The sequence below is a fragment of the Geotrypetes seraphini genome, chromosome 15 (genome assembly GCF_902459505.1).
Source record: "Geotrypetes seraphini chromosome 15, aGeoSer1.1, whole genome shotgun sequence".
Lineage (NCBI taxonomy): Eukaryota > Metazoa > Chordata > Amphibia > Gymnophiona > Dermophiidae > Geotrypetes > Geotrypetes seraphini.
This window is the reverse complement of record NC_047098.1, coordinates 67,950,677-67,970,458: the sequence shown is the minus strand read 5'-3', so window position 1 is coordinate 67,970,458 and position 19,782 is coordinate 67,950,677. Positions and strand designations below refer to the sequence as shown.

Below are 19,782 nucleotides of genomic sequence, written 5' to 3'. Positions count from 1 at the left end.
TCCCCCCCATCTCTTCCCCTGTCCATCAGCACCTCTTTCCTGCTCCCCCGTCCAACAGTAGGCCTCCCTTCCTTTTTCTTCCCCCCTAGCACCTCTTTCCTGCTCCCCCGTCCAACAGTAGGCCTCCCTTCCTTTTTCTTCCCCCCTAGCACCTCTTTCCTGCTCCCCCGTCCAGCAGTAGGCTTCCCTTCCTTTTTCTACCCCCCCGTCTCTTCCCCTGTCCAGCAGCACCCCTTACCTCGCATCTGCCGTCAGGCGCTGACAGCCGCCGCGGTCTGCAGGCGTCGACAGCCGCCGCGGCAGACAGCCTCTGCGCCGCCCAAAGCCCACATCCACCTTGGGAGAGAGAGATGCATGGAAGCGCGCATGCACACTCCTACCTGCAGGGACCTACAGCGCACGGAAAACGGGAGCACGCAGGTAAGAGTGCGCATGCGCGGCTTAGGCTTTTATTATATTAGATTGTGTCCCCGAAACCCAAAGAAATGACAGCTTTTATTGCTAGTGATGCTTCTGGGCAAGAAAGCCATTCTAACTAATTGGCTCTCCAGCAACCCACCAATGGTGGTCGTTGATGATTGTCCATGCCTCTTTGGAACATAGACACTTTGGTACCCTTGATGCAGAACCAGGCTGCCGCTTCTGTTTGATCTGGGACCGTTTCTGGATGGATCTTACTCCTCACGCTTGAAGTCGACTCTTGAACTTGTGATGTTATAGATCCTTTGTGTTGATTGCTCTGGATTTGCTGTTCAACCTCGAGATTTGGGAGAGGGGGGTGGTTGGGGGTAGGGAAATGTATTGTGCACTTTTGTAAGACTTCAGTTATGCTTTATTAACATTTCTAAAATCTGGAGCTACACTCTTATATTCATATTCATCTTACATAAAAAGTGAGAATAAATAAATAAATATTCACTCTTATAATAGCATTCCAGTGCAACTTCATTCAACTTTGAGTGTTTTCATGGTTTGAAGTAATTTACCATATTTTCATATAATAACTCAGATATCTGCACAGCACGGAGTATGTGGTGATCTGATCGTTATGGGGACTTTCCTTGATACAGCTGATAGTGAAACGCGAATTCACGTCGGAGTCCCTCCCTGGTGCCTAAGATAAGTTCTTTATAGGCATTATTAGAATATTACTGAGTTATTTAATGAAATAAATATGACCAATGAGGAGGCTGGCTGCATATACTCAAGCTTTACATGAAAGAGATGATTTGAGTGTAGCCACAGAGGTCATTATATGAAAATATGGTAAATTACTTCAAATCATGAAAACACTCAAAGTTGAATGTAGCTCCAGATTTTGGACTGTTTGACTGAACAGCTTCACTCATAAGTGACTATTTATTGAATATTTACTATTGGCCGTTGCATGTGAGATTTTGACACCTATGGACTGGCGGAAATAAAATAATTATTTTGTGGACCGGCAATTGAAGAACACTGGTCTAAGTCGTGCCCATCTCCACCCAATCTCCACCCCCATAATAGTACTAATTGTAACACCATTTTTTCCATCCATTTTTCATATATACACACATACAATATAATCGTATTAACAACACATAATGGTTAACCACAAAATTAAAATACACAAAGCACACTGTATGCTTTTCAACATTCATTCCTACCAGAAAACCGATCACCCCATGCAAATGCAGGACCAAAAACTAAAAGTACTAATATTTACAAACAAACCCTAAGATGCAAGACTCTGCAAGCAGTACAACCCCAGAGGAAAAGAAACAAATGCATTTCTTCCTGAACAGACAGCAGATGTAAATCAATCACTAAATAAAAGCATTTCCCCTACCGTTGTTGTCTCTCACCCTCCATGTGCCTTGCCGGTGTTATCTTCGGGCTGGTCCATAGTGCGATCAACGAGGCGTCTTTGGGCCGGTTTCCTCTTCCTGAGTGCTGCAATGTACAAGCTGTGGGCAGCGGCTCCTTGTGGGCGTCCTGCGCCTCATCTGAAAGCTTTCTCTCTGACGTGATGTCAGAGAGAAGGCTTTCGGTTCAGGCGCATGACGCGCGTAGGAGTCTTTTCCCACGGCTTTGTGCACTGCAGCACTCAGGGAGTCAGCCCGAAGATGCCACGTTGATCACACCGTGGGCTGACAGCTGAAGAACATTGTCTTGGGCCTGATGGAGGTGCCGGCCCTGTGGACCGGCAGAAAATTTCTGTGGCCTGGCACCGGTCCACGGACCGGTGGTTGAAGAACACTGAATTAGACATCTGCTCCCATCCTCAGGTTCCAAGGTTAGAGCAGCAGCTGCTCCCCACGGCAGAAGCAGTCATGCAGCATACACTTACAGTTCTTCAGTGGCCCTGCCTCACCTCATGTATGAGTGTCCTGTTTAATAAGTAAATATGACCACAGATTGCCTCCAAGCACCTTGCTCTCTGACTTCTACCATCACCCCCGAAGGGGGCAGCACAGTAATACTGACCCTGTTAATGTTTGATGACAGTAATACAATGAACAACACTCCCCATTTGGGAGTTGTTCACACCAGTTTAGTTTTTCAAGTTTAGTCATTTACCATAATTAAATTATACAGATAAAATAATTGAACCAGTAGCAATGCTAGTGGCTCACAAGAAATTGCCATGAAGGCTCAAAATCTTGAGAAATTCTAGAAGTCTTCCTCTTTTGTATGGAACACAAGTCACATGACTCAACAATATGATTCATTTTACTGCTGTCAGAGAAACAAATATTGGCAAGTTATCAACTTTCTAGATTGCTGTTTTTTAGCTGATTAATTGTACAGCTAAGGGTATTCCTGGCCAAGTTAAATTTGTAGTTAGGGGTGATAACTGGTGAAAGGGACTTAATATTGTAAAGCCACTTCCATTATTTGTCTACACTTTTACAATATAGTGGCATACAGGAATCAAAGCCTACTTGTACATTAAAAAAGTTATTTCTGTGTCCTGGCGTAGCTCCATTATTCATCCTGTATGGCATTGGAGAGGTTAGGTCTAATGATTCATGAGCAGCTATAACTACCTCCCATGTCAGACTCCTGATGCACATTCTTCTTTGTTAAGATCTGAATAAGCAAGTCAGAGAATTCCTACCTATAACTCAGAAAAGCTGGCATAAACCTTCTTTTTTGTTCCGTGTCCCACTAGGTAGAGGAGATACGAGGATTCATCGATAAAATTGCTGAAAATGTGGAAGAAGTCAAGAGAAAACACAGCGCTATCCTGGCTGCACCCAACCCGGATGAAAGTAAGCCACAAGTTTAATTCTTGTAGCTGCTAATAATGCAGGAAGCTTTGAGGCAAAATATGTTTTCTGATATAACACAGTTCAGGCTACATTGATATGAATTCAGTAGGCTTGTGTTAGTCTAAGTGTGAGTGCTTTTATTTTGGCTCACTATTTGTCTCCACCAAATTCTGTTTATAAGCTGTCTAATGTTATGCAGTCACAAAGGCATCGGCTAAAGCACTAACTATATTACATTACATTAGGGATTTCTATTCCGCCATTACCTTGCAGTTCAAGAATTATCCAAGATGTATTACAACAAGAACTTACCAAAAAAAAAAAATAAATTGGTCATTTTCAAAAAGAGTAAGAAATGGGTAAGGTTATTTGTTTGGGGTAGTTGGCTTTAGTGAGAGGTGGAGTTTGAGACTTGCGGTTTTATTTCTTTTTTCAGAGTTTTCTTGAAGAGTATGGTCTTTATTTCTTTTCTAAAAGTCTTGTAGTCGAGGGATACCATCAGTAGATTGGTGATTTGGTTGTCTAGTTTGGCTGCTTGAGTGGCCAGGAGGCCATCATATAGTTTTTTCCGTTTGACCTCCTTAATTGGGGGGTATGAGAATGGGGTGTGAGTTTTCCTATGTCTGGTTGCGGTGTTGTGGATGAGGTGGTTATTCAGGTAGTTTGGACTGTCTCCGTATAAAGTCTTAAATAGTAGGCAGTAGAATTTAAATTGTATTCTTGCTGGGATCGGAAGCCAGTGTGATTGGAGATATGCTTCTGTAATGTGATCATGTTTCTTTAATGAGTAGGTGAGTCTTAGTGCTGTGTTTTGGATAGTTTGTAGTTGTTTTGTGATGGTTGTAGGGCATGGGAGGTAGAGGATATTACAGTAGTCAAATAGGCCTAGTATTAAGGACTGAACTATGAGCTGGAATTAAGTTTTCTCGAAGAATTTCCGAACTTGTCTTAAGTTTCTCATGACTAAGAATGACTTTTGTATTGTTTTATTGATTTGCGGTTGCATGGTGCAGCATCTGTCGATAGTTATTCCTAGCAGTTTTAGGGTGGTTTGAATGGGGTAGTTGATTGCGTTGATTTCAATGTTGGTTATGGTTGGTATTTTGTTGTTTTCTAGGAGGATGAATTTTGTTTTATCTGGGTTCAATTTCAGTTTGTGATCTTTCATCCAGGTTGCTATTGATTTTAGTGTTTGGTATATTGTGTTCAATATGGAGAGTTCAGGTTGATCGAAGGGTATGAGAATGGTAATATCATCGGTATAGCTGTAGGAGGTTATGCCTTGTTTGTCTAGGTGAGAGCTGAGGGAGACTGTATATAGATTGAAGAGAGTCGGGGATAGAGGGGATCCTTGGGGAACTCCGCAGGGGTTTGACCAAGGTTCAGATTTTTGTTTGTCTGATTTTACTCTATAGGTTCTTGATTTAAGGAATCCTTCAAACCATGTGTATACTTTATCTGTGATACCTATTGTATCCAGGATTTGTAGTAGAATGTTATGGTCCACCAAGTCAAATGCAGCGGTAAGGTCTAGTTGTATGAGCATCATTTTTTTTCCTGTGCTGAGATGTTGTCTAGCTGTGTCCAAAAGAGATCCTAATAGTGTTTCCGTGCTGAAGTTATTTCTGAAGCCGGATTGTGTGGGATGGAGTATGTTATGGTTTTCTAAGTAATTGGAGAGGAATTTGGCAACTAGTCCTTCTATTATTTTGACGTAGAGTGGAATAGAGGCAATGGGTCTGTAGTTGGCTGTTTGGTCTATTGGTCCTTTGGGGTATTTGAGGATCGGGGTGATGATGATTTTGCTGATGTTGGTAGGGTAGTGGCCATTTATTAGCGATATTTGTATCTAGTTTAGAAGAAGAGCGTGGAATTTTGTGCTGGATGTTTTTAGGAGATATGGTGGACAGTTGTTGAGGTCACAGGATGCATGGCTGTATTTTTTGTAGTATTTGCTGAATTCAGGCCATTGTATGTTGGGGAATTGAGACCATATTCAATCTGCTGCAGTAGAATCTCTATCTATGGGGAGAATTGTGAATTCGTTAGGCTGGGTAGAGGTGTCATTGAGGGTAGCTCTTGCATTGGTAATTTTATTTTGGAAGTGTTCTGCTAATAGAGTGGCTGGAAAGGTAGTATTGTTAGTGGTCAGGTAGAGTTTGGTGTCGGTTAGGGTTTTTAGAATTTGGAATAGGTTTTGGTGTCTTGGGTTTCAGTGCCTATTAGGTTGGTGTAGTGTGCTTTTCTCTTGTCCTTTTATTGTGATTTGTATTGTTTGTTGATTTTTTTCCGGGCTGATTTTGTATGATTCAAGTTCAATTTTCTCCATATAGTGGTTAGTGTTTAGAGGGGGTGGGGGAAGATCTCAGAGACCTTATTGAGGCAAGTGAAGCTTCATTTGTTTGTTTAAGCATTGGCTTTTTGCTGTTGTTATACTGTCTAATGTTATCCATAAGAAATGAGTACCTTGTTGTTTAATATCTGCATGACTGTGACAAAGAAACATGATGGCAGATAAAGGCCAAATGGTCCGTTTAGTCTGCCTATCCGCAGTAATCATTATCTCTTCCTCTTTGTAAGAGATCCCACGTGACTATCCAAGGCTTTCTTGAAATCAGACATAGTCTGTCTCCACCGCCTCTACCGGGAGACTGTTCCATGCATCAACCACCCTTTCTGTAAAAAAGTATTTCCTTAGATTACCGTATATACCCTATATATTTTTCCCCATATGAATTGGGTTTACTTCAGGATATAGATGCTTTTTCCTCCGATTCTCTAACCAGCACCCATGTCAACGGTGCCAGTTAGAGAATCACACCTGCCTGATCACAAAGATAGGTGACTTAGCCACCTAAAATTTCCAAGAGATCCGTTGCCATCAGCTGATTGCAGCATGGGAATTCCCAATCAGCTGAGCTGGCAGGATTCCCACTCGCTCCTGCCTGACACCCCACCCCACCCCCAAGATCGGCAGAAAGGATGCCCACTCCCTCCTGCCTGACACCCCCCTTCACATCCAAGATTGGTAGGGGTGATGCCTACTCCCTCCTGCCATCAGGCTGCCGGGATTCCTTGAACCCTCAACACCCTACCCCGAACCCTTAACACCCCCCAATCAACACCCCTTGAAACCCCAAAACCTCACCATAACACCCCCAACACCCCAACCTGTAGAAGAAGAATGGCAAGAGGGATGTCCAGTCTCTCTTGCTGGCAGGTCCGCCTCTTCAGAATGGAATGCCTCCTCTTCCTGGTGCATTCCTGGATGTACTGGGGAGGAGCCTAAGGTTCTGATTGGCCCAGATACCTAAGGCCCCTCCTATAGGATGAGCCTTAGGCACCTGGGCCAATCAGGGCATTAGGCTTTCTTTCCGTTACATCCTGGGAGTGGCCTTTGGAATCTGGGCCAAACGGTGTCTTAGGCTACTCTCAGTGCATCCCTGATTGGCCCAGTTTCCTAAGGCTTATCATATGGGTCTGATCCGATCTTGGGGATGGGGGTGTTTAATTTGATTTACTGAGGATTCATCTTGCTTCTGCTTTTACTTTCAACTTTTAATGCAAGCATAAGATGTAACTGAATAAAAGTAGTAAAAATTGGTGAAACTGTTCCTGGCTAGCAGATAGGAAACAGAGAGTGGGGGTAAATGGACAATACTCGGACTGGAAGAATGTCATCAGTGGGGTGCCGCAGGGCTCAGTACTTCGACCTGTGCTCTTCAATATATTCATAAACAATCTGGAAATGGATACGACGAGTGAGGTGATTAAATTTGCAGACGATACGAAGCTATACAGAGAGTGAGGACGCAGGGGAATTGTGAAGATCTGCAACGTGACATAACCACGCTCGAGAAATGGGCAGCGACACGGCAAATGAGGTTCAATGTGGATAAGTGTAAGGTAATGCATGTTGGTATCAAAAATCCCATACACGAATACAAGATGTCTGGGGCAGTACTAGGAGAGACCCCCCCCCCCAGGAAAGAGACCTGGGAATACTGGTCGACAAGTCAATGAAGCCGTCTGCACAATGCGCAGCAGCAGCGAAAAGGGCGAACAGAATGCTAGGAATGATTAAGAAGGGGATCACGAACAGATTGGAGAGGGTTATCATGCCGCTGTACCGGGCTATGGTAAGCCCTCACCTGGAATACTGCGTCCAGCATTGGTCGCCATACATGAAGAAGGACATGGTACTACTCGAAAGGGTCCAGAGAAGAGCGACTAAAATGGTTAAGGGGTTGGGGGAGTTGCCGTACAGTGAGAGATTAGAGAAGCTGGGCCTCTTCTCCCTTGAAAAGAGGAGACTGAGAGGAGACATGATCGAAACATTCAAGATAATGAAGGGAATAGACTTAGTGGATAAAGACAAGTTGTTCACCCTCTCCAAGGTAGAGAGAACAAGAGGGCACTCTGAAGTTAAAAGGGGATAGATTCCGTACGAACGTAAGGAAGTTCTTCATCCAGAGAGTGGTGGAGAACTGGAATGCTCTCCCGGAGTCTGTTATAAGGGAAAACACACTCCAGGGATTCAAGACAAGGTTGGACAAGTTCTTGCTGAACCAGAACGAACGCAGGTAGGGCTGGTCTTGATTAGGGCACAGGTCTTCGACCTGGGGGCCGCTACATGAGCGGACTGCTGGGCGCGATGGACCACTGGTCTGACCCAGCAGCGGCAATTCTTATGTTCTTATTTAACTGACGCTGCGTGCTCAGATATTGATTATCATGTGCAGAAATGTATTCTTCTAAAAGTTCTAAATGAGTGTTATATTGCCCTAGAGCCACCATGTTACTGATTTCAGTTTTGATATCCATAGTGACTGACAAGATTTTTTGCATTAACTCCCTTAGGGCTTGCAGACCATTGGCAATCGAAACTGCATAGTCTGCTAGAGCAGTTTCTCAACTTAAGTACCTCCTAAGTCTAACAAATATCAACTGAGTATGCCCACCCAATCTCTGCCCCAGACCCACCCAGGATCTGTCCCGATCCCACCCCCTTAATAATAGTACTAATTGTAATGCAATTTCTTCCAGCCATTTTTCATATACACACATTATAATCTTATAATACATAATGGTAACCACAAAATTTTTTTCAAAAACCAAAGTACACTGTATGCAGAGAAAATGTTAATTATCATTTATATTTGGGGTTTTTTTCCAAAGAAGCTTTAAAATATGCAATGTCATCTCAATAACAACTATAGAAAAATATAGTGCAAAATATAGACAGCAGATATAAATTCTCAAAGCGGACACATTTGGATCATTAAATTGAAAATAAGATCATTTTTCCTACCTTTGTTGTCTGGTGATTTCATGAGTCTCTGGTTGAACTTCCTTCTGACTGTGCATCCAATATTTCTTTCTGCCTCATGCTTCCTCGCCTCTGACCTCATTCCCTTCCCCAACCAACATCTGCTTTAGACGATTTTGAAGCCATTCTTAAGGTGATCTGAATGATAACAGTAAGAGGCTGAAAAATAATTTTATTAGCAAGGCTGATGAAGGCGACACAAGCTAAACAGCCATCTTGTAGCTGAACACGTGATACCCCGCCTCTGTAAATCTTTTTCATATTCTTATGAAAAATGGTCTTTCAAATTTAATAAACCTAAACCTTATAAGGTCATTGATTAGGCCTCACATTATTATATTTAGTTCTGAAGGGCTACCACTCAGAAGATTTAGAGAAGCTAGAGGTGGTTGTGATAAAAGCAAGCAAAATGGTGCTGAATCTGCCCAAAAAGATAAGATGAAACTTATGGGCTTAAATATGTATCCCCTGGAAGAGAAGAGATGGGGAGATACAATACAGGTTCTCCCACCTTAATTCTATTCCATTAGAAAAATTTCTGGAAAAAATTATCTGAAAGTTGCTTTAATAAAAGTATAACATTTTTTGTTTAGCAACATGGGGAGAGGGGATAGACTTAGGAAGCCAAAACTATAGAACAAAAAAGGCCGGAGAGTCAAATGGGAGATTTCCTGGCATGTGACATTGGCCTTAAGGAGAAAGGGGCTCAGAAAAGATAAAGTGGGCTGCCATTTTGAAAGGCTGGCATCTCTTCAAAAATGTCAATTGAAACACTCTTTTTGAGAGTTCACCAGCTATTCTATCTATACCTGTAGCTCCCTTAAGACCTCCTACATTTTGGCCACCATCTGACCCAATCCAATGGTATAGTAACAATTTCAGATATGTAGGTGGCTTCCATGACATCAGTGCCTATCCTGCTAGTGTGTTGAAAAAGATATATATATATATTTTTTAATACTTACCTGGAGCAGCAATGGTCTTCAGTGCTGGGGTCCAGTTTTAGGCAGGACTCTGGTGCTACAGGGCTCCAGGGAGAGGATAAGGGGCAGACTGGAGCAAAGTGTGACTCTGCTGTGACCCAGAAGTGCTCGCTGCTCCAGCATTTTGGGCCAGGCTAGGGGAGGCTGAAACTGATTATCCCTGCGTTTGTGACAATCATTAGTGCTGTGAGCCTGCCACCAAGGGGAAAGGGGTTCATGCCAGTGTTGGCACATGTGTGATTGTGAGGCAGGCTGAGAAGAAGCACACAGGCATATATTGGAGCACACACCGTTTATGGTAGGGCCCAATATATGCCTGGTATATGGTAGGGCCCAAGTTTTCCTCCGGAAAACTGCCCAAGGCAGAAAAATTGCTGTTGAGGACCCTGAGACCATAGGAGGCAAGATTGGGAACCAGGCTGGCCAGCTGGGGCTGCGGATCATGTCAGTTATATGTGCATAACTAGTATACATTTGCGGAATAAGAGAGAGAAGCTGGGGCAGAGCAGTACCTAGACTAATGCCCTGGATGTTTAGTGGCGCAAAAAGCACTGGGAATCGCAGCATCTGATTGACCCACAATCCTAGCAACAGAGGGGGAGCCAGGAGCACAAAGCCCTGGATGTTTGCCATGCTGGGGAAGCACAATCTAATCTAATCTTCTATTTGTACGTCGCTTATACCTATACAGACTCAAGGTGACTAAAGCGAGGCAAGAGGGGAGAGGAAGGAGAGACAGGAGGTGGATAGGTAGGAGGGAGAGGAGGGGGAGAGAGGAGGTGGGAGGGAAGGGGAGAGAGGAGAGGAGAGGGCAAAGGAGATTAAGTATCAAACAGATGGGTTTTCAGTTTTCTTCGAAAGATGATGTGGCAAGGTTCAGTTCTGCTCTTTTCTGTAAGGCTATTCCATGTTTTTACTCCTAGAAAGGTAAGCATGGAGTGGAAAACTTGTTTATAGTGGAGGTCTTTTGTGGATGGGAGATTTAGTAGCATCCGGCTGAGGGTTCTGCGAGAAGTAGACCATGCTATTGAGAAGAGCTGGATGAATGGGGCCGCAGAGTTTCCATAAAGTATGCGATGAATGATGCAAGATATTTTGAATGTTGTTTGTGATGGGATGGGTAGCCAGTGGAATTGTTTGATGAAGGTTGTGACTGAGTCGTATTTTCTTAGGTTGAAGATAAGTCTTACGGCAGTGTTTTTGATGAGTTGCAGTTTGTGAATTAGAGCAGTGTTGATTCCCATGTAGATGGAGTTGTAGTAGTCCAGTTGTGGTAAGATCATCAGTTGGACGATTAAGGCAAAGTGGTGTTGGTGAAAGTACGGCCTGATCAGTCTTAATTGTCTCAGGGTGTAGAGGGATTTCTTTCGGAGACTAGATATTTGAGGTCCCAAGGTTAGAGTGGAGTCCAGTATGTAACCTAGGATTTTGGAAGACTCATCTATGGAGAGGGTTTCGCCTTATCGAAGGGTGATGCTTGTTGGTGCCATTTGCTGGGCATGTGGAAGTATAGAACTTTGGTTTTAGTTGTGTTTAGTTTCATTTTGTTGGTTGTTGCCCAATTTTGGATTTTGTTGGATAAGTCCGATTGATTTTTGGTTGTGAGAATGAGGAGAAAAATGTCATCTGCATATGACATTATGCTTTCGTCTTCAAATTTGATGTTACCTATAGAGCTCATGAAGAGATTGAATAGGATGGGGGAGAGTGGGGAGCCTTGTGGCACACCACAGAAGGCTTTCCAGGGGATGGAGGTCTCTCCGCTCTTATTCTCTGTTTTTTAGGAAGTCTGAGAACCATTTTAGCACTGTGCCTGTTATGTCTATTTCTGGGACAGGGGAGAGAGTTAGCAGCATGAGACAGTTGCTTTTCAGCTACAGCTGAAATTTTTTAAGACCCCTGGGATATATTACAGCCTAGGGGCAGTCTAAGCACTGGGGTGCTGATTTGGGAAGCGGTGGTGCATGCTGTAGCAGAAAGCTGTGCATGCGGCAGTGTAGCAGGCTTGAGCTAGCTGCACGTGGCCAGCAGATAAGGTACAAGAAATAAGTGTTGTGTTTCTTGAAATGTGTGAAAATGATTTTAAAGATGCTAGTATTGTTTTTTAAAAGTTGTATTTTCAATGCTTTAATATGAGACTAGCATGTAAGGAGCTCCAACAGCAGTGTGATGTTCTGTGCATGGTACTGTAGTGCTGTTTGTGTTCTGAGCGTCAGAGTGGTTGGGATCTGCCTTTAGAGAGAATGGGATGCTGCCAAGTGTGTGGGCTCAGGAGAGGGTTCTTTTGTGTTTAATTCAGACTAAAATAGCTGAATTTAGAGGGAATTTGTGAGAGTTTTATGAGCAGCTGCCTGAGTGAGGCTGAAATATTTCAGAGCATTTTTGCTATACTTTAAAAAATGGGCTGGGCTGTGAAGAAATTTCTGAGAGGCCAATGTACATGAGAAACCTTACCTGTATTTTTACCTGTTTGGATGCTGATGGCCTGTTCCTGGTTCCTGAGATAGCCCTCGCAAGAAAGCAGTGAGGCTGGTGAAGAGAGGTGGTTTTCTTTTTGCAACTATTTTTTTAGTGTGCACAAATTCTTTTAAGGGCATTTGTTTTTGCTTCTTTTTTGTTAATTTTTGGCTGAATACTCAAAAATTAACAAAAAAAATAAAGCAAAAACAAATATCATTCTCAAGCTAATTTTTAGGAAATACAATTCTTGTACTTACCTGGGTCTGAGGGGCGCAGTGTTCACTCCTGTTTATTTCCTGATGCACTTGGGGAGACAAAAGGGTTTAAATATTTTGGCACAAAGCAACTTAATCTTAAAGTAGTTTTGCAAAGTTAAGATTTGGGGATAAATAATTAGGAAATACTTATCTGATAAGTGTAGGCTGAGTTGGGGGCCTGAAAAATTGGCAAACAGACAGCACTTTAGAAGTATCAGAACTGTAAATTTTAAATTGTTTTAATTGAACTGTACTTTAATTGGCTTATCAGTTTTTAAACTGTCGCCACCTCCGAACCCCCCCTGATTTCCCCCGACAGGAGGGATGCCCACTTCCTCCTGCCGGAACCCCTGAAACAACCCCCCCAACCCAACATGCTCTCTTTCCATGTACCATCTCACCCTCCCCTCCAGTATGTAGCACCTTTCCTTTCCCTCCCTTTCTGCCAGGTCCAGCAGCACCTCTTCTCCCTTCCTTTTACCTCCCCCCTGTCCAGCAGTACCCCGTCTCCCTTCCCTGCTCCCCTTCCCAGCAATACCTCTATTTTGCAGCCCGTGGTTTGTAAGCAATCTCACACACTGGGCAGGAAGAGAGGCTCCGGCTCCGGCGTCAGCTGTCTTGAAACTTCCTGCTGCTGTCGCATATGCTGGGACTCCTGCCTTTGTCTTGTCTCCGCACCCCTGGACCAGCAGTGGCAGGCTAGAGAAAGGAGATAATGAGTCCCGGCATACGCAACGGTAGCAAGAAGTTTCAAGTCAGCTGACGCCAGTGCCTCTCTTCCTGTCCAGTGTGCGAAATCGCATATAGACTGTGGGCCGCAAAATAGGATCTGGGGGGGGGGGCACATGAGTTTAAGACCGCTGCCCTAGATGTATCTCAATAGGCAGTATATCGAGCACTAAACTAACTTAAATAGAAGGGGTGAATCAAAGAGATTTTTAATGTAGGTTGGAGCAGAAATGAAGATATTTTTCAGGACAAAAATGATAATTGTGTTTAATTGGTATATTTTAGATTATTTATATAATTATTGTAATTTATTGAATTTCTTGTATATCTTAACACTTTCTAAACTTCCTTGGATTGAATGTTGTTTAGAAATAGCAGTTTAATAAGCACTACATAACATAAGATCACATGCCCAAACTCGTATGTGCAGATGGAAGACTATAACCACTTTGACTCTTATGACAGATGCAGCATTCACTGGACATAATCCTTTATGACAGACAGGGACTTGGAAGGAATATCTGATAACAGTGAAATAAGTGTAGGTTTTATTCTTATTTATCATTCCTGTTCCCTCTCTGTCTGACTGTTGCCATGTTTCTACCTTTCCAATACTGATTAAGCTGCATTGTTGTGTTTTTTATCTTTAAGTGCAGATAGTATTAGTAACAATGGGAAGGGAGGTCTGTATATTGGATTCAAAGTAAACCATGGGAAATTGAGAGAGGGGCAGGGAAAAGGATGAGGACAGTGACAAGGAGCATCCTTTGGTAATACATTTCTCCCATTACACATTTCCAGGAGGGAGACTTTTTGACCAGTCTTGTTTAGAATATTTATATCAACTATATACTTAAAGGGGACTAATTTGAAATACCTGTGATTCTGATTAATCATCAAAATAATCACAATAATTTACCCACACAATCACTGAACATAATTTAAAATGATAGTGTGAAGTGCTCAGACCCACAACCACAGTGCACAGTGAATGAACACAGCACAGGTTGCCATTAAGACCATCACAGCCTTCACTGTCTTAACCGTCAGCTTGAATAATCAAATTCTTGTATAACTTCTTTCCTATTAAGATAACTTATCCTTTCCTTGTATAAATGTATTCTGGAAGTCAATCTGGCCCCAAATTAATTTGCTATTAGAAAATCATGTAGCCCTGTCCTATGATACAATTTTATTTGGCACTTCAATGAGATATAAAAGTCAAATTTCAGGATCTAATAATAAATTATTATTAATATTAACAGGAGTTGCCATCCAGCACATAACTAGGAACTGGAATGAATATACAAGTCTGAATTTTACGTTTTGGTGGAATACAGTGTGTTATATATATAGAATGGAAAACGCATTACAGAATGGGAATTATAAGAATTTTAAAAAGATATGGGGGCCATTAATGGAATATTCAAATGATTTGGCACCTTTACAAGATTGATTGAATATATAATGAAAGAGTTAGAATATGATAATGATTGAAATATAGAAGTGGGAGGGGATGGGGTGGGATATTTTACAACTTGATAAGATATATGAGTAAGAATGTACAAGTGATTGTGTATAATATATTGTATAAAATTGTAAACTTGTTGACTGATGGAAAAATGAATAAAGAAGTTAAAAAAAAAAAAAGATAACTTATCCTGAATATCCTTGGTGGTCGCTGCAACTGCTTGGCACCCTTGTGAGTATTAAACAAGGCTTGTGACAAGGCAAGGAGAATATTTACATGCCAAAGCAAACAGGTAAGTACAGTGCAGCCCCAGGACATTTGTATTTTGTACTACTGCTGCTGCTGTTTGGAAAAGCAGTGGGGGTGTTGGGGAAGGACGTAAAATGAAACAGGGGAAACAGAACCACAAACTCAAAAGCACAGAACCAGAGTGGAATTGTCCCAATCAGAATGGTGCACACCAAAAAAAGTGTCCTTCAACTCATCTGATAAATCCAAATGCTTTAATTCATCCAAAGTCTCATAATTCATCCAATGACTCAATGACCCGACATGCACATGTTTCGGCCTAACCAGTCTGCCTCAGGAGTCTTCTAGGCTGAAACAGTTTAATGCAGGGTAGTCTGGCTCTGGAGCTGCACAGTTATACTGCCCAGTCTCTCCCGCGCTCCTCTGCACAGCCGCAGTGAGTGATGGCAGGCTTGAGCCAACGAGATTCTTGAAGGGAGGTCTCACACCAAGACTCGCTACTAGGAGAGCTCTGGAGAGCTTATAATTTTTAAGTTTTATATCTGAAACAATGGAGGGTTGAGTGACTTGTCCAAGATCTCAAGCAACATCAGTGGGATTTGAGCCCTGGCCTCCCTGGTTCTCAGCCTGCTGTTCTAGCCATGTTTGGTAACTCATCAGCAAACTAAAGGCTAGTGGAGCTGAAGTCTAGTGGCCCTGAAACAGCCTATCAAAAGCATTGCTAAGTAAATTATTTTATGGTTGCTAGTAACCTCAGATTTTGTTAGAGTACTACTGAACATTACTGTTTACATGGCCAACAGGAAGATGCTGGACTGGGGAGCTAGGGCTAACAGTGGACAGACTGAGGAAAAAGTAAACAAGAAATAGTTTTTCACTGAAAGGATAGTGAACGTATAAAACACCCAGTGTAGATGATGATAGCTAAAACAGTAATGGAAATTAAGAGGGCATGAGAGATTCCTTAGCTAATGAAAGTGAAGAGAGCAGAAAATATAACCTACTGATAAGTACTTCTTTATCTCCAAATGGATATGTTTTATTTCTTGTTTTTTATCTGAATATTTTCACTGTGAGGCTGTGTTTGCTTTATTTTTAATTTCTGTTCCACACAATATCAAATTTTGGGTGGACTACAAATAAGTGTTTAAAACTTTTCTTGCGGTTGTTGCGGCAGCGGGTGGCAGACCAGGTGGCAGGAGCAGCAGAATCGGTGATAGGCCAGGCTTCGGAGGGAGGAAGGCAGACAGGCTGGCTGGCTGGCTTCGGTGAGGGAGGAAGAGAGGGAGGTAGGCTGGCTGGCTGGCTTTGGGGGAGGGGGTGGGACAAAGGTTGGAAGGCAGTGAGGGAACATAGGAAGGAGAAAGGGAGGGAGAAAGGAAGGAGAGAAAGAGGGGGTTATAAGCAAATTAGAAAAGCTAGAGAGAGAAAGGCCTGGACCAAAGGGGAAAGACAGGAGGCAGATGCAGGTTCAGACAGAGGGGGGAGACCCTGAGGAAGAACAGGGAGATATAAGATCAAAACAGAGGAGGGAGACCTGGAACAAAGATACAAAGGAGAACTGACACTGGATCTGGGGAGGGAAAAGAGAGAGAGGCTTGGACCCAAAGGGGATGGGGCTGGATTGTGAAAGAAATGCGAAAGAAAGAGAGAGAAAAATATTGGATGCACAGTCAGAAGGAAGTGCAACCAGAGACTCATGAAATCACCAGACAGCAAAAGTAGAAAAAATGATTTTATTTTCAATTTAGCGATCAAAATGTGTCCGTTTTGAAAATTTATATCTGCTATCTATATTTTGCACTTTCCATAGCAAAGCAGCAGATGAATCCAGAGACTAGTGGGTATAGCTCACATCGACCAGCAGGTGGAGATAGAGAACTGATTAACAGTTGGCCTTAAAGGCTGGTGTTCCTTCAGTTAATTCAGTTTTGCTCTATCTCCCAGCAGGGTTGGAGCTATCCTTCTAGCTCCGGGTCTCTGCCTGCTGCAGGGTAGATGGAGGTGGTGTTCTGTTAGGATTCCTCTGTTGAGACTAGTTCTCTTCAGTAGGTGGGGGTGCCTGGCTGATTGGTGCCGGCTTTGGGAGGTACACCTGGGCCCTCCCAGGTCCCTGCTCCACCCTCCCCTCCGTTGGATAGAGGGGTTCCTTTCCAGGTGCAGGATAGTGGCTGGCTGCTTCATTCCAGTATAAAAAAAAAAAAAAAAAAAAAAAAGTTTACAGCCTGCCTGCTAGTACTGAGCCGGGCAGTGGTTAACTCGGCTTCCAGTACGTTTTACCAACGATGGCCTGGCTTCGGGGGTAAGCGGCGGACCGGGTAAGTGTTAGTTTTGCCTTGTTTGAGTGGAGTCGCGTTTCCCGGGTGCCGGGCGTATTAGTGGGCGGAGTCGTCTTTCGGCGGCGTTCGCCGCGTGTGTTCAAAAAAAAAAAAAAAAAAAAAAAAAACCCCCCGCGTCGGAGCTTTTTTGCAGGCCGAGGGGGGATGGCTGAAGAGGCTGGTCAGATGTGTTCGCGCTGCGGGAAGCGCCGAACACGAGCGGGGCCGTGCTCGGCCGGGTGCTTGGAGGCACCGGCAGACGACCCGTTTTTGGCGGCCTGTGAGGCGGCCATGTCCCGGGTACGGGACTCTTGCGCCATGTCCCCGCCGCTCGAAGTCGATGCAGGGTTCCTGCAGGACTCGGCCACGGAGGACAAAAGTGAGGCGGCGGGGGAACAGGCAAGAGCGCTGGTGGCCGGCGCGGCCCCTCCCCTCGGCTCGGAGCAGGGCGGGGGAGTGCCTCCTAGCTGGGGTGCATTTTCGCCCGAGTTTGTTTTGTTGCTCCATCAGGCATTTCAATTGCAACGCTCGCAGCCTACCCAGCCGGGGCTGGGGGCCGGGCAAGCCCTTGCGGTACCCTCTACCTCTAAGGGGGGGGGGGGGACAGAGGATAGAACCTCGGCAGGGGCAGCAGGATCCCCGGGGCAGTTGCAGGGGGCTAAGAAACGCAGGCTAGGGTCTGCGGAGGCGGCGGATATTTTGCCCAGATCTCCTTTCTCCCTGCCTGAGTCATTGGAGGAAGGGGAGCTCTTGGAGTGGGACGCGGAGAGTATCCCGGGTAGGGAGGGGGATGACCCTACGGCTATCCGGTTGTTCCATAGAGAGGAGCTTTTTTCTTTTATTACTAAAGCTTTGCAAAGTTTGAACATTGCTCAGGAAGATGCCACGGGGTCCGGTAACCCCCTGATGGCAGGTACCCGTAGGCCGTCTAAGGCCTTTCCGGTCCATGAGGCCATGCAGGAGCTGATCTCGGCGCAATGGGAGACGCCGGAGGCCAGTTTGCGGGTGGCAAGGGCCATGAGGCGCTTGTATCCGGTCGTTCCGACCGAATTGGACAGGTTTAGATTGCCTAAAGTGGACGCTCTGGTGGCAGCAGTGACTAAACGAACTACCTTGCCGGTAGAAGGGGGCGTGACACTTAAGGATGCACAGGATAGGAAAGTTGAAGCTTCCCTAAAGATGTCCTTTGAAGTGGCTGCAGTTACCTTACAGGCCGCGATCTGCAGTTCTTACGCGGCGCGAGCTTGTCTGCAGTGGTCCCAAGGGTTGACCGATAATTTGCTGGAGTCTGGAGGTTCTATCCCTTCGGAACTGGCTGATTTGGAGTCCGGCTTGGCTTATTTGGCGGACTCCTTGTATGATATTATTAGGGCGTCTGCGAAACAGATGTCTCTGTCGGTGGTTTCCCGCAGGTCCTTGTGGCTCCGTCATTGGGCGGCCGATGCAGCTTCCAAGCTACGGCTGGTGAGACTTCCATTTAAAGGGGGTTTATTGTTTGGAACGGAGTTGGAGAAACTGGTGAAAGATTTTGGGGATACCAAAACGCAGCGTTTGCCGGAGGACAGGGCTAGGCCTCCGGTAAGGGCCGCATCGTCTAGGCCGCGTTTCCGGGATGTTAGGCGGGCCAGGGCTGGTAAGCCTTTTTCCAGGTCTGCATCTGGCCCGTTTTCTGCTTCGAGACCTCGGTTTCAGCAGAGAAGTTCCTTTCGGACGGCGAGACCCTCTTCCGGGCAGTCAGCCCGTACCCCCGCCAGTCGCCCTCCACAATGACGGGGGCTTGGCTCCCTCCGCCCTGCCCTTAGGGGGTCGGCTTTCGGCATTCCGGGCGGAGTGGGCCAAAGTCACGTCCGACCAATGGGTATTGGACATTGTTCGCGAAGGGTACAAATTAGAATTTGCCGCTCCCGTCGTAGATTCTTTCTTGGTGTCCCCGTGCCGTGGTGCGGCCAAGGAAGCCGAGGTCCGCAGGACTCTGCAGGGGCTGCTCGATCTGGGGGCGGTGGTACCGGTGCCCCCAGAAGAGGTAGGCCGCGGTATCTATTCCCTGTACTTCATTGTACCAAAGAAGGGGGGGTCCTTCAGACCAGTACTGGATCTCAAAGGGGTCAACAGATTCCTCAGCGTGCGCCATTTCCGAATGGAAACGGTGCGCTCGGTGATTGCGGCGGTGAGACCAGGAGAGTTCCTCACGTCTCTCGATCTCAAGGAGGCGTACCTCCATATTCCGATATGGCCTCCGCACCAGCGGTATCTGCGGTTTGCAATTCTGGGCCAGCATTTTCAGTTTCGGGCTATGCCCTTTGGCCTGGCGACGGCCCCCCGCACGTTTTCCAAGGTCATGGTGGTGGTAGCCGCTTTTCTACGCAAGGAAGGGATTCGGGTACACCCTTACTTGGACGATTGGTTGATACGCGCCTCATCCCGGCAGGAGAGTCGGGCGGTGACGCAGAGAGTGATCTCTCTCCTTCAGTCGTTGGGGTGGATTGTCAACTTTCCCAAGAGTGTTTTGACCCCTTCGCAGTCTTTGGTGCATCTGGGGGTAAGGTTCGATACGGCTCTGGGGAAGGTGTTTCTACCCCAAGATCGGGGGGAGAAATTGCAGGCTCAAATTCGCCTCCTGCTCGGGGCACCCAGACCTCGCGTCTGGGATTATGTACAGGTGCTGGGCTCCATGGTGGCGACTCTGGAGGTGGTTCCCTGGGCCCGGAGCCACATGAGGCCCTTACAGCGGT

General features: G+C 45.1%; 1 protein-coding gene across 1 annotated transcript in view; it reads left to right on the top strand.

The window, feature by feature from the left end:
* The window catches only part of STX1A (syntaxin 1A), a 145,248-nt gene that overhangs the window by 39,534 nt on the left and 85,932 nt on the right, over nt 1-19,782 (top strand). Inside the window, exon 3 of the mRNA XM_033921657.1 lies at nt 3,155-3,254. Within this exon, the coding sequence (XP_033777548.1) occupies nt 3,155-3,254 (100 nt within the window). The remainder of the gene's footprint in view (nt 1-3,154; nt 3,255-19,782) is intronic.